This window comes from Leopardus geoffroyi, chromosome B1 (genome assembly GCF_018350155.1).
Source record: "Leopardus geoffroyi isolate Oge1 chromosome B1, O.geoffroyi_Oge1_pat1.0, whole genome shotgun sequence".
Classification (NCBI taxonomy): domain Eukaryota; kingdom Metazoa; phylum Chordata; class Mammalia; order Carnivora; family Felidae; genus Leopardus; species Leopardus geoffroyi.
In genome coordinates, this window is record NC_059327.1 from 149,483,522 (window position 1) to 149,508,215 (window position 24,694).

Consider the following 24,694-nt stretch of genomic DNA (forward strand, 5'->3'; position numbering starts at 1 on the left):
TGTTCAAACACAGAAACATGTTTCTCCCACCAACTTAAATTAAAAACACATGGCCATAACTGAGAATGACTTATCCTATATATAAAGGTAGTCCTTTGAATAAAGTTTTCCAAGAGGGGGGGAAATCTGCAAATACAACTTTTGTTTCAGTAAAATATACTGTTTCTTTCTACATATCAGGTACCACTGTTCCAAGTCTCTCTCTAAAAAGTATACTATCATTCTTCATTACAATTCCAACTCTGATTCTTAGGTGTCTGATGAGCCCTAGAACCCAAAGCTTTTCAATGTAAAACAATTAATAATAATACACTAGAGTAAGTTGGTGATTGCTTTTCTGGTTGCCACTGCTTGCTCATGTGTCTTCGAGTTCATTCTTCTTGTCCACTTCCTTCTTGGATTACTGGTCTTTTCTTCAAATTCAATTTAAAGTTTATTCCTAAAATCTTACTGATAGCCTATGTATTTCTACTAGAAAGCTAGGAATCTTCAGTGGATCCAAAAAGTTTACATTACCGGTCAGTTAAGAACCATTTTAATTTGGAACTTCATTAAGCTTAAAAACAAAGACCTAAAATGGATTAGGCTCTCCTGTCTCTGTTTATTGGTATTTTAATTATACCATTATAAGCTCTTTTACTTTTCAGCTAGGAAATAAGAAGGAATAAATATGGAGAGAAAATGCACGAATTTATTTGTATAAAAACAGCAGAAAAATGATCAATGATCCCGCATAAAATTTTATATTATAGAATGACTATAAAGAGTTACCTACTTAAAAAGATTTAGCTAAATTATCTCCTTAATCCTCATAACAAACTCATGCAACACTTAAAGCCATTATTCGCATTTATTAAAAAAGGAAACAGAAAAGAGGAGTGGTTAAGCAACATGGCCAGGGTCCCAGTCTCTGGGTGCAGAACCTAGTTCAAATGCAAGTCGTCTTTAAGCCCTGAGCTCTCTTCTTAGGAGCAAACAGAAAAAGTATTTTACTACTGAATGGGGCTTCCAGATCTAACTAGTCTGGAGATGGAAAATCCCAAAGACATTCTAAATTCCTTTTCTTTTAGTTTAAGCATCTTTCCCTTTTTTTATGTTCTGCGGCCTCTCCAAATAGGCGTAACAATAAGCTTGTGAGTGAGGCTAGTTTTCCTACTGGAGGGCTGAAAGAGAAGAGCAAAGCAGCACATATAAGCACAATTACAAAGCCAAGCCCATTTAAAGCTAGCATCCCTCGGGGGCATAATGGTATCTCAAATAACCAGCTATAGATAAAAGCATTTGTTTCCAGGCTTGCCTGCTTTAAATGATACCCAACTTTCAAAAGTTTTAAGAATCCTTTCCCTCAGGGCAAACTAGAAGACTTCAACTGAACAGACTGAAGCTTTTTAGTATAAAATGGCTGAAAATCTCACCCAAATAGATGAGAGTCAGGAGGTTCAAATCCTAAATCTCTCTCATACATGTCTGTTTTGTTCACTGACTACACATTCCTACATAGTGCCTGGCACTCAGCAGAAACCCAATTCGGTGACTCAATGAATAGGAAATTCACAGAGATTAAAAGTAAAACCTTGTTAAATTTTTATTTAAAAAGTCTAGCATGTTTTATCATTTTTTTTTCTCTTTGAATATGTAGGAGTCTAATAAGCATTATGAACTGATCACTAATGATAATACACCTCTTGCTGCTGCTTAAAAACAATACTTTATGGTTCAATCTCACTAACATGATACAGGAAAAAAGAAAAAAGAGAAACAGAGTTAAGACCCTGCCCAACTGTTACTTATTTTTAAGAGAAAGCTTCTAAACTTTTAAAATAAATACCATTAGAAATAACTCCCACTGCTCTTAAGAGTTTATGATCGACTCTTCCAACTACTATTTTCAGATCAAAAGAACAATGAAAGTCATCTAACAAATAAACCTTTAATGACCACCAAATGTCACTTTTATAAAGAAGTTACCAAAGATTCTGAGAAAAAAATAAGGTAAAATAAACTAGAATCTAGAAAATTCATGACACAGAAACTAAACTGTGATCCCCCATGTTTAAAAATAGACATCTCCTAATTAGGGAGTTCCAAATCCACCCCCATTTTTCTTTCACACATTATGATGAGAAACTACTCCATGATAAAGAATAACTTCCTGCCCACAATACAGTCTCTGAAACATGTCCCACATAAGGGATCTTCCAAAGACAATAGTTCCTTTTAATAAGGAAAGTAAGAATTCCAGGTATCTCTTTTATAATAATAAATCTCTTCTATAAATAGTTTTGATATCAAGGTTCATGAAACTATTGGTTACCACTGAATTTGAAATGTCTTATCCACAAAAATATGAAGTATTATTAAGCACCTTGATACAGTATCAGCATCTAAGAGCTTATTATAACTGCAGATTGTTTCAAGTCCTACCCAATTTAAATAAGTCACCTTTGTTTGACTTAAATAAGACATACAAGAAATATTGTTCATAACATGGATACCAAAGATGGCTATAATAAAATATCCTCTACCCCACAGATGTTTCTTACAGTCGTCACAATAAATGAACAAACATTCATTCATATTGTCAATGCACTTTTTGTTTCCCATCCATTATTATAACTTACAAAAAATACATCATCTCATCAGTTTGCAAAAAGTATAACGGGAGAACAGAATTAAAGATTCTACAAATTTTGGGGCCCCTGGGTGGCTCAGTGGGTTAAGTGTCTGACTTCGGCTCAGGTCATGACCTCACAGTTTGTGAGTTTGAGCCCAGAGTTGGGCTCTGTGCTGACAGCTTAGAGCCTGGAGAGCCTGCTTCAGATTCTGTGCCTCCCTCTCTCTGTTCCTCCCCCACTCACACTCTAAGTCTCCAAAAAATAAATAAACCTTAAAAAAAAAAAAAAGATTCTGCAAATTTTTATATCAAACTTAACTTCCCATCAATTCAGTTTAACTCTTTAAATCTCTTAAAATCCTGTCTAAACTCTGAAACCTAGAATTCCAGTAAGCAAAAGGTTGAAAGCACTTCAGTTGCCAATCACTAGAAAATAGCTGGCCATTTGCTCTATCACCTATACAATTTTAAGAATGTGACTTACTAACAATGTACTATCAAAATGATAAAACTCTATTAATAATGAAATTGTAACTATTCTGTAATAACAAAAGAATAGAATTGTTCTTATATTCCAAAGTTTAGTTCATTTAGTATATATAGCAGATCTGGCTGCATTTTGACATAAGACAGTCATGACAGTATGTGTAACCATCATATAATGGCAAGGGTTCTTTTAAGTACCCTGACATCTCCTTGTTGTACTCTGAATTTTCCCCCAAAAGATGGTCCCCTCTTAGCCTCATGACTGCAACTACCTACCATTCCTATATTTACATCTCATTGATCAGACAGGGATAAAGTGGTAGGACATGTAGTATTGAAGGAATAACCCAAGACAACTCTTAACCAATCTCCCCACAAGAATCTTACACTCTTATTTTCCACCTCTTGTACTTTTACACCAGCCTTTGGGAGACCTTGCAAGTCTGTCAATCCACAGGTACAGAACTGGAAAAACAGTGTGTGTTCCCAAGAGAAAAAGAAAGTTGTTTTGATTTCTATTGCCAAATGACAGAAATCTACAGGTATCAGATATAGAAATACTGTAATGCCAACCAGACAGGTTCCATGTCAGTATCAAGTAGATCAGGTATCAGTGTTTAAACAAACTGCTGACAGGTATGAAAACCTAAGAATTTATAACCTTAAAACCTGAAATACATTTCCATAGAGAAACAATCAGACTTACATTCATTTAGAATACAATATGAAGTTGGGAAACACATTTACTAAGATATGTAAACCTTACTCAAATGTATTTCTAATACTCAAAGGCATATAATTGTAAAAAAATCATGAGACAGTCTTAACATCCCACATCTCAAAATATTTTATAATTCAATTTAAGTATGTTCAAAAATAAAATCAGGTCAATTTTTTTTCTTAAGAGAAACTTACACATACAAAGAGTAGTACCTGATCCATCTGTGCCTGAACCAGATCTGACAGATCCATCTGTGAAGGAAACGGATTCAGAATCAGAGTCGCTAGCTTCACTTCGAGTGTCATAATCATTTCCCTCTTCCTTCTGGTCTCTCTCATCCTGTTCATATTCTTCTTCTTCCTCCTCCTCCTCCTCTTCTTCCTCCTCCTCTTCCTCCTCCTCCTCCTCCTCCTCTTCTCCATCTTCGTCCACTTCTTCATCTTCCTCCGCATCTTCTTCTACCTCTTCATCTTCTTCCACATCTTCCACCCCTTCCTCCTCATTCTCAGTGTTGTTGCCTTGCTCATCAGAAGAACCACTGCTGCCAGTCTCATGGTCAGAGCCATATTCTTCAGAGTTAACTTCTTCCTTAGAAGACTGGCTGGATCTGCTTGCACGTCTATCCACTTCAAGCCCAATTCTCTGATGTTTAAAGAAAAAGGGAATCAGCAGTCATATAACAGATAAAGTCAGACTGAATAAATAGTTCTAATGCCTCAAAAAGAATTGCTTTCTGTTTTATATCTGCAATAACATTTACTACCTCAGAACCATCTGGTGTAGGGGATTTGGTCCTCCTTTCGGGATCCCTTTTCCGGAGACAAGTTTTTTCAGGCTGACTCTTATAAGGTTCTCTAGAAGCACTGCTTGACAAACGAATCTTCCGATCAGCTTCTAGACGCTTGCTTCTTTCAGATCTTTGATATTCCTCATTTTTATACTCTGCAACTGACTTTCCCTTGGTACTAACTATTCTTTTGTTATTGCTGACAGATGAGCTCAGTGGCTTAGAAATCAACTGTCTTGAATGAAGAGAAGGCTTTTGCCGCTTGATGTCAGTAGATTCCATTCGGTCACTTTTTCTTTTTGATCCTTAAAAATACAATTTAAAGAACACATGTAAGTGTTTTATGTCTTCTATTTATTTCACCAAAGATTAACAGAGAGTATGTATCAGAGAGAAAAAAGAGCTCTTATCTTTAAAATGTCTTCTGAAATATTTTTACTGCAAAGTTAATCATAAAGAAACCATAGTTTGCAAATACTGGAATAAATTCATGTATTTGAGAAATTTCACACGTTTGAAAAGAAATAGATTACTTTTATTCATATTGAACTGGGTACCACAGTTTGTTATGAATGCACACTTTTGGTGTTAACTGACCCCAGGAACAAGAGCAAAAGCAAAGTCACTTTCTTAATAAAGTAAATCTCTATTTAAACTTTTTAGGGACACCGGGGCAGCTCAGTTGGGTAAGCATCTGACTCTTGATTTTGGCTCAGGGCACGATCTCACAGTTCATGAGTCTGAGACCATGTCAGGCTCTGAGCAGACAACACTGAGCCTGCTTGGATCCTTCTCTCTTCCTCTCTCTCTGCCCCTCCCTGGCTCACTCCCTCCCTCTCTCTCAAAATAAATAAAATATTTTTTAAAAATTTTAATAAAAAAAAACAACTTGTTTTAACAAAAAAATTTAAAATATTACATACCCTTTTTCTCGTTTTTATCTTGTTCACTCTCTGGATTATACAGTTCATCATCCTGTTCTGGTACTTCAGTCAAAATGTCATCTAGAACATTAAGTTCTCCATCTGAAAGCAGGAAATTAAAAATAGGGAAAAATCATTACCATTAAGCATGTATCTTTGACTATGTTGGGTCTACGTATATATGGAAACATAGCCGTCAAAGATCTTTTATTTCAGGATCAAGACACCACAGTAATTCTATAAAACCATACAAGATAAAAGGACATGATACAGAACTCTGGACTACAAAGCCAGGAGTAGTGTATACCCACTCCATAGCGTATGAAAGGACATAGTGGAGTACAAGAGAAAACGTTAAAAACTTCTATTTCTGTACTTCAACCTCTAATTTCTCATTTTTGTAACTGCTTTAAAATGTGCATAAAAAATTAGAACAGAAATACTTGTGTGTAACATAAACACACACCTACCAAGGATGGTGAGTACTCCTCACAACCTACTTATTGATTACCAAGAAAAAAATAATTTTACAGTGGAGAAACCTGGCAGATTCTAACTTAACCAAGTAATCAAAATTAACATCACCAGCAGTATGTCAAATCAGTATTACAGACTTGGCATGATGCACTAAGAATAAAACAATTCTGTGATATTCCCAGCCAAAATGCAAACTCTGGGGGTGCCTGGGTGGCTCAGTCGGTTAAGCATCCGACTTCGACTCAGATCACAATCTTGAGGCCATGGGTTTTGAGCCACGCATCAGGCTCTGTGCAGACAGCTCAGAGCCTAGATCCTGCATCTCCCTCTCTTTCTGCCCCTCCCCCTCTCACGCTCTTTCTCTCTCAAAAAAAAAAAAAAATTAAATTAAAAAAATGCAAAAAAAATGCAAACTCTGAACCTATACTTAAGGAAACATCAAACTGAAACAAAGGGTCATGAAATAATACAAATCCGCTAATACCAATCCACTAAGAAACTACTCCAGATTAAAAGACTTTAAGAGACACAATAACTGAACAAGGCACACGAATGGGAAACTAGTGAAATTTAAATAAGGTCTGTAGAGTATGGTACCACTCTGTTAATTTCCTGATTTTGATACTACTATAGTTAAATTAAAGAAAATCCTATTTCTTAGGAAATACACACTCAAGTATTAGGGACGAAGAAGCACCGTGTCTAAAACTGGCAAACAGTTCAGGAAAAAAGTGTGTCTGCATATGCATATATCCACATATATACACAGAGAGAAGAGAGAATGAATTCAAGAAAAACGATGTGGTAAAAAGTTAACATTTGTGGAATATAATTCAAAGATAAAAAAAAATTTTTGTACTATTCATTTATCTATTCTGTCCAAAATATGTCAAAATAACATTAAAAGTAAAAAAAAGTATTGATGTGCTACACAATCAAAAACGTTTGAAACTGCTGGTATCAACTCTGAAAAGTGTAACTTGTTCAGTCAAGAGAACTACTGACTACAATTAACATGCTGAATGATCACGAAAACCTACAACTCAGTTTTGTCACTGCATCCCCACATATACAACAGGACAAAGAAAGTTCTAAGAAACACATGCAAATATTTACCACCTTAAATTGATTTTTTTTAAATACACTAAAATTAATGGTAAATACTTTGAACACTTAAGTATTCTGGTGTCAAAAATATCTTTCCAAATTCAAGGTGTGGTAAAGACAAATGTGAACTCATAAATGTTGATGGGTTAGGACAATTACATTTATGGTTCAAGCCAAAAAGCAAAGCCCGTTCAAAAGTACAGCAAGCATGGAGCCACCTGGATGGCTCAATTGGTTAAGCGTCCAACTTCCTCTCAGGTCATAATCTCACAGCTCGAGCCCCACATCGGGCTCTCTGTCAGCACAGATCCCCTGCTTTGGATCCTCTGTCCCCTTCTCTCTCTGCCCCTCCCCCGCACACGTGTGTCCACATACACTCTCTCTAAAATAAACATTTTTTTTAATTAAAAAAAAAAAAGTATAGGGGCGCCTGGGTGGCGCAGTCGGTTAAGCGTCCGACTTCAGCCAGGTCACGATCTCGCGGTCCGTGAGTTCGAGCCCTGCGTCAGGCTCTGGGCTGATGGCTCGGAGCCTGGAGCCTGTTTCCGATTCTGTGTCTCCCTCTCTCTCTGCCCCTCCCCCGTTCATGCTCTGTCTCTCTCTGTCCCAAAAATAAATAAACGTTGAAAAAAAAAAAAAATTAAAAAAAAAAAAAAGTATAGCTAGGGTTACTTTTTTATATATATAGCAAGGGTTATTAACCTGACCTGAGGTCTATAAACAATTAAATCAGACTAAAATATCTCCAAAGGAAGACAGAAATCAGTGACTGAAGAGAACTAAAACACAATGTAGGCATGATAGGAAAGTAAGCAAGGTTACTTACATAGGATACAGGAAAAAGTAACATCTCAGTATTTGGAGTCAAACACAGTTTCTGTGTAAGAACATCAAAAGTGACACTGCCTGGAATGGCATAGCAATTCCTTTCTTTGGGTGGTTAAGAGTATACTTTACTGTTTTTCTAAAATATATACATCATATGAATTTTTATTTACTTCTAGCTCTCTGATCAGTAAAACACTGGATCCAACAGATGTTCACAGAATTAACTATATTTCTGAACAACAACAATTATCACAACGAAATAAGCAATTAAGTAAACAGTGCTACACACATCTTTTCATGAAATCACTAATTCCATTAGTAGAAAGAACAACCCAAAAGCCTGAACATTCACCTTAAATTATATACTTTACAATGTGCTAAACCTAACACAGAATGAACTGTACAGGTTAATTTAAATCAATGTAAATTTCAGGCATGAAATTAGATCATGGTTTCCCTATTAAAAAAAAGGTCATTATTGTTTTAAAAAGCCTTAACAAATAAGTGTATTAATCAAATGTAGAGACTGGTTGCAGTTTTAAAAAGCAGCTACAGGGGCACCTGTGTGGCTCAGTCAGTTGAGCATCCCGCCTCGGCTCAGATCACAAACTCACAGACTGTGAGTTCGAGCCCCACACTGGGCTCTGTGCTGACAGCTCAGAGCCTGGAGCCTGCTTCGGATTCTGTGTCTCCCTCTCTCTCTGCCCCTCCCCTGCTCATGCTGTCTCTCTCTGTCTCAAAAAATAAATAAAAACATTAAAAAAAAAATTTTTTTTAAAGTAGCTACAAATTTTTAACACAACAAAAATTAACCAATGCTTCCTTTTTTTTCCTTTTAACATTTTACCACTTTCACATATATCCTATATACATAAATGAATCACCTAAGGTATGTTTTATCATCCATTACTTCAGATAAAGAAAAGGAAGCTCAAAAGTGCCAGGTGACCAAATTCACTTGTCTAGAAACAGTTGGGGGTACAAGCCTCCAGTTCAGGTTTTCTAAAATCTATAGTTAAATTAGAAGGGAAGTAGTAGTAAAATCTTTAAACAAAGTATAAGGGCACAAAAAAAATGCAAAATATTATTAAAAAGTAACGTGCACTAGATTAATTTCAATTAATGCACCAGAAAGCCCTGTATGAGTGACACTGTAACATCTTGAAATTTACTTTAGGATCAAACACTACATTCTCATTTGATGGTCTACAAATTTTTATGTATTATACTCCGTGACATCAATAATCTAACTGTGGTTTTATCACAGTATTGGCAAACTAAGGCCTGCAGAACAAATTTAGCCTATGGCTTGCCTTTTTTAACCAGTAAGGTAAAAATAAGAATGGTTTCTGCATCTTAAAGGTTGTGTTTTAAAAGGGGGGGGGGGGGACAGACACACACAAAAAAATATGTGACAAACCCTTCTGTGGCCCACAAAGCCTAAAATGTCATTGATTATATAACCCTTTACAAAATGTTTGCCAACCCCTAATATAAATGACATTTTTTTAATGTTTTTTTGAGAGAGAGAGAGAGAAAGAGAGAGAGCACGCATGAGCGCACACGCACGTGAGGACAGGCAGAGGAAAAGGGAGAGAGAGAATCCCAAGCAGGCCCCATGCTGTCAGCACAGAGCCCAACACAGGGCTTGAGCTCTCAAACCATGAGTTCATGACCTAAGCCAAAACCAAGAGTCGGACGCTTAACTGACTGAGCCACACAGGCGTCCCTAAAATGAACTAATTATAAAGAAAATGAAGATTATTTAAATATTCTCAGAAACTACCACTGCTGAATACTAATCATCACTGGCATATCCTTTTTGGAAAAAAAAAAAAACAGTTCTAACATAAAATAACACCCACTAGTTCTCTAGCATGACCTTTAAACTACCTTAACAAATTTAATTTTTATTTTAATTTTTTAAATAAACCTTTAATAAAGAGTTTTAAATCACTCTTTGCCCTAAAATTATACACTAATATACTGTATATTCATATACATTCAATTCCTTCATAGTAGCTTGACAGCACCCAACCTAAGAATATTAATACTAAAATGAACAAAGGTTAGTAAATGTCATTAAGAGTTCCATGAACATACAATTCATATACTACAAAAATAACTCATAGAAGTATATACTTCTATGAGATAAAGCGCTTCACAATGTTTTTTGAAAAATCTACATAAAGAATACGGTATTTTTTTAAAGCGATTTTAAAAACTCAAAAACTGTTCAAGTTTTCACAACAGAATGAATTTTGTCACAATGAATTAGCTCAAACGAAACAAAATTACTCATTAAACAGTATTTCTATTTACAGCTAAAACTCAAATCCATTCAAAGTTATACCCTAACAACTTGCATGAATCTAGCTCTTGGACACTGTTTTGAAAACTTTAAGGATTTAATATAAAAATCCAGACCTTGCATTTTTTGAACGGACTATTTGGTCATTAGGGATCCAGATTCTCACCTGAAAGCAACCAGCTGGAGCAGTCCTGATAGTCTTCTGTTAAGACACAGAGAGGTAGTAACATGTCAAGGCTTTACAAGAGACAATCTGGGTTTATGCCGGATGAATACGTGCATTTACAAATACTGCTTGCACACAGAACGTGCTTGCTCTTTTCCTTTTGTTTAACCTAATACCTACCATTAACTATTAAAGAAGTACTTTATCTGCTGGACCCTAGTATGCATAAAAGCCTGCAACTCATGAATAACAATGTTAAATAACTGCAAATAAACTTAATATGCATGATACTTTGTGAAAGAGTAGAAACAGTAAGGAGGACAATCGTACTCAACTCTAGTTGATTAACTGCCTTGACAAAATTCAAGCACCATGTTGTCAGATCTTCCAAATTTTCAAGGATTCCCAAACTCAGATTTTCTTGTGGACTTAAATGATGGACTTAAACATTGTCTCAAAAACAACACAAAGCGGCTTGCTGCTAGCTTGACTCCTCTGTGGAAGTGCAATCATCTGTGAATGTTTTGCATTCACAATATATGATGTATATGAACCTCATTATCATCACTGGTGCAAACTAGCACAATCTTAGTTACCGTCACAAACTATTACCAAACTGAGTTTTCCAGGGATATAGGAGGCAAAAGAAAATAAAAACAATCATTGTTTTAAAGCTTGTTCAAAAATTTTCAAGATGTTAGGACTAACAAAACTTCTTTTTTATTGTTTTATTGGGGGATTTTTTTTAAGTTTATTTATTTTGAGAGTGCGTGAGTGAGGATGCGCATGAGTGAGTACACACAGGTGTGCATGGGTTAGGGATAGAGAGAGGGAGACCGAGAATCCCAAGCAAGCTCCACACTGTCACACAGAGCCCACTGAAAGAGATCGTGACCCAAGCCGAAATCAAGAACCAGAAACCCAACCGACACGGCCACCCAGGTACCCCAGTTTGTTTTACATAATCATGGGAAAATGGAAATCTAACTGGCTTTCAAAGTACTTTAACCACCAGAAGGTTAGGTATATAACAAGAATTCTAGAATGCAGCCCACAGAACTGAAGTGACATAACAAAAATCTCACAACTATGCATACAAGTGTAGTGCTCTTTCCATTATACCAGAATTACACTTTAACCTTGCAATTCCTGGCCCAGGAAGGCCACAAGCCTTAACTCCAGGGATATCAGTGTAGAAAATTAACCTTTATCTGAGAAAGCAGCCCATTGTTTTGGACCTGGAAACTTCTGGGTCAGGAGATACAAAGTGCTATTTATTTGAGGGTCGGGAACAAAGACCTAGAGTATTTAAAGAAAACTGGCCAGTTAAGTATACTACACATTTTGTTTTATGTCACAGAACACCGAAGTAGATTATATCTTTTAATTCATTTAATATAGTTTTAGTCGGCTTCGACAATGAAGCAAAATTTCCTGGAACCTACCCTTCTGTTACATTTTACATTAGACCAGTCTCAGTTACTTTGTCATTCAAAACTGTCATTCCTCTAAATGAAGTGTAGAGACTTGCATTTCCCATCACATCCAAATTTTATGCTCTAAGCATAGTAAGCGTACAATCTGAAGTTTAAGGAGAGTATGCAAAATTTTTTTTATCCTATTTCTATTTGGGTAAAACAAATACATTGGGTTATCAAATACATACTCTATGCTTTCTAAAGCCCTAACTAAAGTGAACCAAGAAAGTCAATCTTTTTCTAAGGACTCACTATAGACCGGGCTGAAGTATGTTCATAAAATATGTGTATGTATATATAACTGTGTGTACATATTTATGTGCTCTTGCCTGTGTGACTGTGTGTATACATACACAATTTAAACTGACAAAATCCTTAGCTTTGGATAGCAGAGGCAAATGTCTCATGGTCAGTTATGAACCAAGTCCAACCTTGCAAGTCATTTCTTCAAGGCACTGAGTCATGATTACTGTACGTCAGGAACCTGGTGAGTAAGATAGACCTACTCTTAGCCCTCATGGAGCTTTCCGTTCAGTAATGTAGAAAAACATGTTACTTATGAAAGTGGTAAATCACTTTCCACATTTTGGATAAACTTTTACACTGTTTTTCGGAGAGAACTTCGTAAGACCTTAAGAAATAAAACGCATACAAGGTATTTAAAATAGAAAAGATTTGTATTCCTCATAAAGTATTAGTATCATTCAAATCTATTTTTTGGACAAATAATCACCACAGGAATCAGAGGGAGTTGGCAATTTGTCCAGTTATATAGGCTTCAGGTTCTAAATATGGGTATTATAGAAGTATAATAGAAGTTAATGTCTATTTATTACATAGCCAATGTAGAAAGCCCAATAATCCAACGACTCTATAAGCAAGTCTTTTAACTGTTCTGTGACCAACAGCAAACGTCTGCAATTTAAATTCATTTCTCACCAAGATTTTACATCATTCGTGAAATCATTTAAGGCCTGTGAGAAGTCTAAGATTCTTAGAGGGCTTAAGTTTATAATTTCATAATGTTTTGCATAAGGTAACTACTGACAAATACTTCATTTCCCACTTTTTCTTGCAGAAGTATAAGGAAGAGTGAATTAGGTATTCTAATTCTGGCTATTTTTCTGGCTGTGTAACAATGATAAATAAAGTTAAGTGAGACACCCTGGAACTCAGTTTCTTTATTTGCAAAATGAATTATTCTGGAAATCTTCCCATTACAAAATTAAATAAGCAATTCCAATAGGTTTTATATTTGCTAGCTTTCCCACTAGAGACCATCTTTGAGCTAATCTATAAAGACAAGCACTAATATCAAAGATTTAAGAGATATAAACTCCACTATGGGAATTAACTTTTTTTAAAAACTACAAAAACCTGAGTTCTTTCAAAAGTTGGATGACTACCCTAAGTACTGCTAATAGGTGGCATTACGTGTTCTTAAGAACTTTCATCACTAAATCCATCTCTAAAACAATTTTTAAAACATCACCTACTTTCAGGGCGCCTGGGTGGCTCAGTTGGTTAAGTGTCCAACTCTTGATTTTGGATCGGGTCATGATCTCACGGTTCCTGAGATACATGGGCACTTTGGGCTCTGCGTTGAATGACAGCGCAAAGCCTGTTTGGGATTCTCTCTCTCTCTCTCTCTCTCAAAATAAATAAACTTAAAAATTACTCTTCTTCCAAAATGCACTTTACTGTATCTACTCTATTACTAATTTAACAACTGTGTTCATTTTAACAATGAATTCCTGAGAAGTACGGACTTTTACTCATTTTGTATTTGGTTTACCTTACCGATCACAACCAGCACTCACTCCAACACAGAGCTCATAGATTACATTCTGATGCAATCAAATGTCGACTGAATGAATTCTTATTGATTGAAATGATCTACTGTAATAACTAAATTTACTACTAATTAAAAGCAGTCCCTTTTTTGTCACTAACACCTTGCAACCCGACCTTCACATTCTTTTCGTGCTTCTCAAAGGGGTGCATTTTTTAAGACTTAGGTCAAACTACGACAACCTAATCACTGAATTGAATTGGTTTAGGACAGCCCCAATTTCTTAAAGATACTTCCACACACTCCAGGCTCCAAGCTTGTCCCTATCCTAGAGCAGTTTAATGAAGCATGAAGACTCATCTTTCTCTTAAGGAGAAAAACTAAAGAGATCGTGGGCCTAATGCAACTTGACTCTAGAATCCATTCAACAAATCCCCGCCCCAAGTTGGTTAGCCACACTGAAGAGGAGATCTGTGAGGTATATACAGGGCAGCAGCAGCACCATATTTTTGTTTACTATAACCTTCCCAAAACAATCATGATAATCTTAAGGTTAGAAAAGACCCTAAAAGCAGCATCTAAACTAGACCACTCTCCAGACAGGTATTGATCCAGGATATACATAAACATCTGTAGCACTTGGGAGGTCAGTTTTTCAAAAGACATGACATCCCTTTCTACCAACATCAGTTTTTCCTATATTTACTGTAACTGTATTACTCCTTCAGCTCTCTATAAATTACACCCATTTGTTCCTGGTTGTACCTTCTGGGAGCTAACACAACGTGTTTCTATCAAAATAGTGGCTAGGATTTTTTTTTTTTTTTTTTTTTTGCCATGTCTAAGTCATATAATTATTGCTTCAAACATCATGTTTTCCAAAATAAGTGTTCGAGGAACCAGAGGGGCAATTCTTGCCACTTTGCCTATTTAACAGGAAGAGCCACAAATTACTTGTAGATATTTCTCGAGATTACTAATCCACCTGTACCACTTCTTAAAAATGCTCACTTACTAGACTACCAGCTTTGGCCGTGACATTAAGGATTTTCGAAATTTTGCCTAAAAGAAAGGGTCGTTCTGAAAATACGCATTACACCCGCATAATCCTACCAGGAAATAAACCCAAGGGCCTGCCACTAAGAACAGGCCCTCTCAGCCGCGCCCAGGACTGCAGAACGGAAAAAGAAGAGAATTAGGATCAAAACACAAAACAAAACAAAAAAACCCAGGAGAGATGAAGTGCTGCTAGGTGGTTCGGAGATCGAGGACGCAAGAGCAGGCCTAGTCTCTTCCAGCGGGTGCAAGTGTCTCGGTTGGGACGGATCGGCTCCGCGCGGGGCAGGCTAACCTCCCCAACCCCCACCCCGCAACGACAACCACGGCTCCATCGACCGATTCCCGAGTGTCGCCTCCGCCCGTCACCTTTCTCCGCACTAACCTTTCTCCTCCCGGCTGTCGGCCGCCATTGCTCCCCTCCTGTTTCCGCTGCTGCTGCTGCTGCCGCCGCCGCCGCCGCTTCGACGCGACCCGCGCGGGCGCCGCAGCCGCGGCAGCCGTAGCACGGGCACGTCCGTCAGTCCGTCCGCTGGGCTGCGCGCTTCGCACCTTGGCCTCTACCGCTCACCTTTCTCAACTCACCCTTTTTCTCCTCGCTTCTTCCCTTTTTCCCTTTTCTCCTTTCACTCCAGCCTCTGGCGCCCTAGGCCCGGCCTTCCCGTTGGGGCTTGGGTACGGGAGAGGGGAGGGGGAGGGAAGGGAAACAGATGGCGACGGCGGGCGGCGCTAAAATGGAGCCTGCTTCCTGCTTGAAACAATCCCGCTCCCGAAATGCCCTGCGCTGTTTACGCTTCGTTCCTCCCTGGGACCGTCACAGTGCGGAGAGGGGCGGGAGAAACGCGGGGTGGGCGAGGGAAACGTGATAACGTCAGCACGTCGCTTCGTCTCCCACAGCCCGGATGTCCACGGATTGAGTCTTCTTTTCAGCGATTAGATCGCCGAAATTACGGTTTATTGAGCACCCCGTAGCGATGCGTACACCCTGGTGGCGCTGTTTTCTCACCTGAAAAGCCTACTGACGGACCTTCCCGAGGACAAAAGATGCTTCTGGTTGTTACGCGGATCTCCTAATTCTGGAAATCGGAGACTTAGGATAAATCTGGGCGGGTCCCTTTGCCGCCGCCACTTTGTACTCTTAGTGCCAAATAGACTTTCATAGTTGGTGCCCTAGGGTTAGCCAAAAGCAGCGCAGGATGCAACCCGCTCACTTGTCACAAAAGCCTACTAGTTTTGCTGTTAATTGGGGAAATTAATTCTATTGTACTTTAGTATAGCTTTGTAATTCATGTAATAACATATTTGATTTAGGTATTTATTGAGGCGCTGGGGTACACAGTTGATTTAAACAGAGTATTGAGAAATTGAAACTACTGAAGTGACCAAAAATTACTCAACTACATAATGTGGTAAAATCTGCAAGGAAACTTGCATAAAGTTTATGGTCCAAAGGACTGAAAATGTCATTTGGCTTTACTGCTCGGTAACTGAGTTTACGCGGGAAGGAAATTTGGAGGGAAAAGAAAGTAACATTGTTATATAAAAACAAATAGCATGTTCGAAGACAAAAATCTAGAGTCTTGGCTCTTGATGGCCATTGTAACAAATTGAGAAAAGTCAATGGGAAGAATTTAAAGAGGGCTTGTAGAAAAAAAAAACGAAAGAAAAACAGTAAATATAAAACTCAGCTATGTTATCATCAGATGCATAGGAATCAAGGGTAAACAGGACAGTATTTCTGCCTTTAAGGAATTTTCAGTATAATATATGGAAGAAATAAGTTAGCAAGAAATTACACTCTAACGATAATTGCTGAAAATTGTGTGTTCCTACTGTGCGCCAGGTATTGTTCTGAGAATTTGACCTACACAATCTGATTTCATCTTCCAAAACCCCAATTAGATTATATTACCTTATTTTACATACAGGGAAAGTGAAGTAAGAAATTGAAGTGTCCAAGGTCACCAGTAGCAGTAATTAATATGGCTCAAGTTCAGGAGATTTACCTCCAGCCCTCCAATTGATAATACTCCCTCAAGTAAACTCAGAATGTTACTGTAACCTTCAGGGGCATGTTACTCAGACTGGTGGGGTTGCAGAATAGAGTCAAGGAAAGCTTCCTGGAGAAGGAATTAAGCCTACTTGAAAACTAAAAGACTATTAATAGTCTAGGTGAGGAGAGAAAGGGCAAAGGTGATAAAAGGATGTTTTTCAGGAAAAAAGGTCCTACGTAACAGAGCTACCAATGGTTTGGTTCAGGTTGATATTAAATAGGTAAGAAAAGGCTGAATGAAGAAAAGTGTTATAGGGGTGCCTGTGTGATTCCGTCAGTTAAGCATCCGACTCTTGATTTCAGCTCAGGTCATGATCTTGTGGTTTGTGAATTCAAGCCCTGCATCAGGCTCTGCACTGACGGTGCGGAGCCTGCTTGGGATTCTCTCTTCTCTCCAATCTCTCTCTCTCTCTCTCTCTCTCTCTCTCTCTCTGTCCCTCCCCCATTCTCATGTGCTCTCTCTTTATAAATAAATAAATAAGTTATATAATGTCCTACTCAATTATTAATTCAGTCAACTAGTATTCATTAAAATGCTACTCAGTCCCAAATATTGTTACAGACTCTGGTATTAAGAAATATATTTAGTATAAAATCTTGTTTCTCTCTTCAAGAAGTTGGATTCTACATTCTAGTTAGGGAGACAAAGCATAAGTAAACAAATTAAAAAATGTGATGAATTCTATGCAAGAAACAAGTAAGAGGCTATTATGGTGAGGCCAGCTTGGGGAGGAGAGCTTTCTATGAGAAAAACTAGAAAGGCCTTGGTGAGGAGTTGAAGTTGAAACTGATACCTAGTAAGAGGTGGAGGTAAGAGGTCTTCCAGGCAGAGAACAGCACATACAAAGGCTCTGAGGGAGAAAGAAGCCATGTTATGGTCAAGGATCCAAAGAAAACACCAATGAGCTGGAGTCCAGATAATGGATAATGAGAAGACAAGTGACTGAGATATTGTTTGAGGGACAGGCCACATCTTAGGAGTAAAAGCCTAATCGGGACCTAGCCTAAAACAAAAGCAGTACAAGATTTGAGAAGAGAGAATTTCAAGGTTGAGCCCACGAGAGGGTAGAAATGAAAACACCTCGGACTGTCTAAAAATTCACACCTGCAAAATGTAAAACCAAAGCATACATAATTTCAAAGTGATCAACACTTTCAGAGGAAGACAATAAAATCTATTTTATTTATATCTCTGAGACATATTTTTCACAATATTCAACATTAAATCAGGCCAAGTCTAGGTCCCATAATGCAGGTTACAAATTGGTGCTTGCTGATCTAAGACTTTCCTTGAACCAACACAGTGTTTGTATGGTTTTGTTGAAGTGTAATGCTTTCAGACACTTTTCAATTAGACATGACCTCCACCACCACTCTCAGTTGCCTTACCCCTGTCCAATATTACTGATTGAAGTGTCTATGTATCAAGTGTGTGGACTCAGGGGCGGGGTGGAGGGGGATGGAGGCAGTTTGATTCTTTTGCTCTGGGAAGGTTATATAGAGTGAGGAGTAAGGGAGACTAAGTCCCAAGTCTTAAAGATTACGGATCTAGAGATGGCAAATGTACAATATGAACCTGCGACATCTTGCTATACCGGAAAGCAGTAATCAAAGAATTCTAGGATCCTGTCAAAATGACTCAGAAGAGTTGCTAACTAAAGTGGCTCCCACTGGCCAATAGGCCAATGGCCAAGTATGAGCCATTTTGAGCATAGGTGAAGATAAAACTGCATTGAAATATGTTTCAATCCATAAATTCCCTAATAGTTCCAAAAAACCCCTCAGTCCTCTTCAGATAATGCTAGGGAACAAGTTCATTATTTTGAAAACTGGTAAACAAAGAGAAATCTTCATATATCTTGTTTCCAATTAAAACTGTATCTTGGGGTTACCAATCAAATAATTGATAAAGGAAAGTTTCTCTGTGGAAGAATTACAGCTAATACATGGCCAGAGTAAAAAATCACAGAACTAGGACATTAGAATTTTACAACCATTAATGAAGTACAGATCAAGGCAATGATTATTAAAGGCTACTAATTTATATAACAAAGAATCAGATCTTAGTGCCTCTTGATGGAAACACATTATCTATGAAATAATCTTGCCAAAAAACGAAACCCAGGAGAATGTCTGTCAGCATTTTTCAACCAGAGATGATTCTGCCCCCATGGGATATTTGGCAATTTTTGAAAAAAAATTAAGGTTGTCACAACAGAGGTGTGACATGCTATTAGCGTGTAATGGGTAGAGGCCGAGGATGCTGTTAAACATCCTATAAGGCACACAAACCTATAAAACTCCCACACACACCCCTACCCACTAACAAAGAACTGTCTTACCCAAATGCCAATAGTGTTCATGCTGAAAAATCATGCTCCAGAGAATAGGCAAAGCATAGGTGAATATTTTAAGCCATCCCATGCAAATACCATTAGCAATAAGAAACTCTACAGGAGTGGGGCGCCTGGGTGGCTCAGTCGGTTGAGCGGCCGACTTCGGCTCAGGTCATGATCTCGCGGTCCGTGAGTTCGAGCCCCACGTCGGGCTCTGTGCTGACAGCTCAGAGCCTGGAGCCTGTTTCGGATTCTGTGTCTCCCTCTCTCTGACCCTCCCCGGTTCATTCTCTGTCTCAAAAATAAATAAACGTTAAAAAAAAAATTAAAAAAAAAAAAAAGAAACTCTACAGGAGTATTATAAGAAATGTTAAAAATATAAAACAATTATAATTCATGAATGTTATAGGTTGAATTGTGTCCCCCAAAAAAATATTTTGAAGATCTAACCTGAAGTACCTCAGAATGCAAACTTATTTTGATATAGGGTTGTTTCATATGTAATTCATTAAAATAAGGTAATAGTAAAGTGGAATGTGCCCTTAACCCAATATGACTGGTGTTCATATAAAAGGAAAAGAGACACTGTAATAGAGACACACAAGGAAACATGTGACAACAGAGACAGAGATTGGGTGATGCAGCCAAGGAACTTCAAGGGTAACAGGCAAAAACCAGAAGCTATGAGACAAAGAATGATTCTCCCCTACAGGTTTCAGAAGGAGCATAAATAACCCTGTCCACTCCTGGATTCAGACTTCTAGCCTCCAGATCTGTGAGAATAAATTTCTATTGTCTTAAGCCACCCAGTTTCTCATACTTTATTACAGCAGCTCTATGAAACTAATACCTTGGACCTTATTTAGGGACTAATTTGAATACATGAGTACACACACATACATATACTCATACTCACATGTACCTACCAACAAGCTTTGAAAACTTTGAATTATAATTTTAAAAACTTGCTGTTAATTTTTTTAGCTATAATAAGTTATGTTGAAAAAATACTTCTTTCAATTTCATGACACATACGAAAATATTTGCAGATGAAATGATACGGTATCTAGAATTTGCTACAAAATACACTATATAAGAGCAGGGGTTATAGATGGGGGTCATATATAAAACAAGTCTGCTCATGGGCTGGAGATGGGTGATGGACAGACATACTCTCCTCTCTACTTTTTAAAAAATATATTTGAGATTTTCTGTAATAATTTTAAAGAAAGAGCAAGAGAAACAGCCAAAAAAATTGAGGTTATATCAAAATGCCATTTTCCCTAATCCATAATTATCCTATCAGAGCTAAATAGTAATTGAAAATAATCTTCACTTATGCCTTGTAAGTTTGTCTTTTTATAAAATAACACAATCAAGAAGTTTAGCATAACAGAACACAATATTAGCAGGAGAGCTAAAAACATTCAGTAATAAGATGAATAAGTTCAGGGAATCTAATATACAGGATGGTGATTATAGTTAATAGCACTTTATTGTAGGGGCACCTGGATGGCTCAGTCGGTTAAGCAACTCTCTTGATTTCAGCTTAGGCCATGATCTCATGGTTTGTGAGTTTGAGCCCCGAGTCAGGCTCTGTGCCTGCTTGGGATTCTCTCTCTCCCTCTCATAAGCATGCACTCTCCCCCCACTCATAAGCATGCACTCTCTTACTCACTCTCTTTCAAAATCAACAAATATTTTAAAAAACAGTACTTTATTGTATACTTGAAATTTGCTAAGAGACTTGATCTTAAGTTTTCTTATCACACCCAAACAAACACAGCATAACTGTGTGAGGTGATGGATGTGTATATATTAACTTGATTATGATAACCATTTATAATATATATGTATACCCCATTGTACACCTTAAGTATATACAAGTTTTATTTGTCAATTATACTTCAACAAAGCTGGGGAAAAACAAAGTTAAAAAAAAAAAAATGGCCTTTCAAGGGAAAATGGGTCTTTCTGGCCTGACCAGAAAAAGGAAAGGCCAAAGGACTTGAAAATCCTCAGGAGGAGAGCAGAAAGCTAGAAAAGAGAATCAGAAGCAAAGCTTTAGAGAGGGAATGTCCTGAACCCATCCAAAGTAGTATTATAAAAATTCAAAGATAGCTTGATGGGAATCATTAAATATATTTAAATATGTGTTCTGCACCCCCTTCTAGAATTTGACTGAATTCATATCTGGTTCCTAGTAAGACTAGGTCTTTTCTGGTAAAGAATTGCTTGAAGCCTCTTCTGAACTGCCAAAGAATGAAAAAGGATCACCTTAACTATGCCACAGTAAATGCTGCTGAGCTATTGAATGTATGCAGCAGAGTTCTTGGTGTAGCACTAAGTTCTCGCCGGCACAACCCAGCATATTATAGAGTCTTAAAATAACGCTTGACTAGCATTGACTTAGAACTCACCTTTCACATGTATTATGTCATTTAAACTTCACAACCAGCTTGTGAATCAGATTCAATAAACATTTTTAATAAGAGCAAAATTATATTTTTAAATAGAAAAAACTCGATAAAAATAAGAATACTATTTAAATATTGAGGGCACTTTACATTTTGAAATGTATTAATCTTCTGATTTGAAACCAGGTACCTGAACACTTTTTCCTGCATCCATATGTCAACATCAAGTTTCTTTTAGTTTTTATGCATCCCACAGAAGGCAGCCTTGCCTCCTTTAACAGAAATTATATTGATTTAATTCTCACAATAGGAAACAGATTTTCAAAATATAAGTATTAAAAAAAAACACAAAGTTTTGCACAGCTTTTAAAAAATAATTATCTACTCCTTGGATGTTTAAAGAAATCTGGGCTTCCAAAACTGTTCTGCTTACTTCTCAATAATATTGGTAGCTCACATTATTGAGTACTGACTCTGTGCTGGTCAGTTCTGAATGCTGGCTATATTTTACCTCAATTCATCTAACCCCAGAGGCATTACTGTTTTCTTTATTTTACTGAGAAGATAAGTTTCTTTTAAGTAATGGTTTGTCTTTAGGGTTTTTGCTTTTTTCCCTTTTTTCCTTCTCTTTTCTTCATAGCATCTTGGTACAGGGATGTGCTGTATATCTCTGGCTGTCCTAACCCATTTTTCACACTCTCCACCCTACTTTGTACTTTAGAAAGCTGATCCATATGGACTGCCCAGTTGGTTCCCTTCCTTGGTTTTGGTTGATTTCAAACAATGGAAGGCACAAGCATGAGATGTGAAAATAGGAGGAAAGTAAGAAATGAATTGTTGATTTTCATGACTCCCTTCATGCAGGGTTACCAGAGGTCAGCTCTGTCCCTGTATCCACGGCCCCAATTCCTAGCAGTCAATACTATCCTATCTGGGTTCTGGTAACCCCATCCTCAATTTGCTCATTCTAGTGTAGGGTCGTGCTATGGACTGAATTGTGTTCCCCAAAACTCCTATGTTGAAGCTCAAATGCTCCAACGTGTGTACTTGGACATAGGGCCCATAGAACCCAGGGACAGCCCCTGAATACCAGTGTCTCTGCTTCAGTGTCATTCATTCTCAGTATTTTGCTTGTTTGGGGGGCTATAATAGGAATCGAGGCTGACAGAGCTGGAGCGAGTTGGGGAGCTGGAACTCAGGAGTTCTACAAAACCAGTAGCAAGTGCTGTGAAAGGCACAAGACTAAAAGTAAAAGGGACTCAAGGTACTAAGAGCCTCTCATGACACACTTGGACTAGCCCAGAGAAAAAGAAAAACCTAGAAACCCAAGGTTCCACAGAATTAAATCTGTGAAGCAGAAAAGACCCAGGGTTTGAGCTCAGCTCAGTTCTCCAGCTCTGAGGTTGCCCAGGTCTGGGAAATTCAAGGACTGTACCTGATAGTGTTCTACTTTTCAGTTCTTTTTTAAAAATGCTGCTTTTTCCCCCCTTCTTTCCCTTTGAATGGGTACAAATTTAGGTCTCTTTAGCTGAAAGACATTCCTCCTACACTTTCCCCCTCTTAGCCAGAGACAGCACCCACAGGTGGTGCTTGGTCACTCAGGTACTGGGGACAGCTGGATCACTGCTTGGACTCTGTTTCAAGGAGGGATGGTAAATATGTAGCCTCCCCTGCCCCATCCTATTCCCTTGCCAGCTTCTTTCGTCGTTACAGAGTTTCATTGAGCCCAGCTGCAGCTGCGTGGCTGTGTGGACATTGTCCTCTGGATAGCCATAAGATACACCTGGGGCTGGAGTCTGTTTTTTCTCCTCTGCCCAACAGGATGTCATCATGGGAAATAGGGAAGAGAATGTGGGGAGCCAATCCTTATGTCCCTCTCCACCTACCACTCTCCTACATTCCCCATCTGTGTGTCTCTTTTGCTCAAAAGGAGAGGAAGAAGCAATAAGGAAGGAGACTTTATATTACTTATCCATTTCTAAATAAACATTTGTTACTTTTAAAAAACAGATAAACAAAAAAGCAGGGAATGGGTAGTCTCTTTAACATATGCTGCTAGGGGCGCCTGGGTGGCGCAGTCGGTTAAGCGTCCGACTTCAGCCAGGTCACGATCTCGCGGTCGTGAGTTCGAGCCCCGTGTCAGGCTCTGGGCTGATGGCTCAGAGCCTGGAGCCTGTTTCCGATTCTGTGTCTCCCTCTCTCTCTGCCCCTCCCCCAGTTCATGCTCTGTCTCTCTCTGTCCCAAAAAAATAAATAAACGTTGAAAAAAAAATAAAAACAAAAAAACAAAACAAAAAAAAGACATATGCTGCTAGGAAAACTAGATGTCCACTTGCCAAAGAATGAAATTGGGCACCTATCTTATACCATACACAAACATCAACTCAGAATGGATTAAAGGCTTGAATGTAAGACCTGAACCATAAAACTCCTAGAAGAAAACATAGGGGTAAGCTCCTTGACATTGGTCTTGGCAATAACTTTTTGGACTTAGCAACAAAAACAAAAATAAGTGAGTGGGACTACACCAAACTAAAAAAGCTTCTGTACAGTAAAGGAAATTATCAACAAAATGAAAAGGTAACCTATGAAATGGGAAAATCATATATCTCATAAGGAGTTAACATTAAAAATATATTTTTAAAAATGTATACAATTCAATAGAAGGAGAAGCAGAAGCAGAAGCAGAAGCAGAAGAAGAAGAAGAAGAAGAAGAAGAAGAAGAAAGGAAGAAAAAAGAAAAAAGAAAAAAAAAACAGTCCATCTGAAAATGGGCAGTGGAACTGAAAAAAACATTTCTCCAAAAGAAATAGCCAACAGGTACATGGAAAAGTGCTCAACATCACTGATCATTAGGGAAATGCAAATCAAAATCACAATGAGGTTTCACCTCACACCTCATAATAGAATAGTTATTATCAAAAAGACAAGAAATAACAAATGTTGGGTAGATATAGAGAAAAGGGAACATTTATGCATTGTTGGTGGGAATGTAAATTGGTGCAGCTACCATGGAAAACAGTATGGAGGTTCCTCAAAAAATTAAAAATAATACTACCATACGATCCAGCAATTCTGCCTCTAGGTATTTAACTGACGGAAATGAAAACATTATCTTGAAAAGATATCTGCACCTCCATGT

General features: G+C 37.8%; 1 protein-coding gene across 8 annotated transcripts in view; it reads right to left on the bottom strand.

Moving 5' to 3' along the window:
• YTHDC1 (YTH domain containing 1) overlaps positions 1-15,521 on the bottom strand; it is a 35,891-nt gene extending 20,370 nt beyond the window's left edge. For 2 of the 8 annotated variants that reach the window (XM_045473852.1, XM_045473849.1), the window contains exons 1-5: positions 15,132-15,521; positions 10,421-10,456; positions 5,532-5,633; positions 4,585-4,913; positions 4,034-4,463 (exon numbers count right to left, since the gene is read on the bottom strand). In XM_045473852.1, coding sequence (XP_045329808.1) covers positions 4,034-4,463; positions 4,585-4,913; positions 5,532-5,633; positions 10,421-10,456; positions 15,132-15,159 — 925 coding nt within the window. In that variant the 5' untranslated portion in view covers positions 15,160-15,521. The remainder of the gene's footprint in view (positions 1-4,033; positions 4,464-4,584; positions 4,914-5,531; positions 5,634-10,420; positions 10,457-15,131) is intronic. The other 6 variants (XM_045473855.1, XM_045473850.1, XM_045473854.1 and 3 more) reach the window with 4 other exon arrangements.
• Between the last annotated feature and the right edge of the window lie 9,173 nt (positions 15,522-24,694).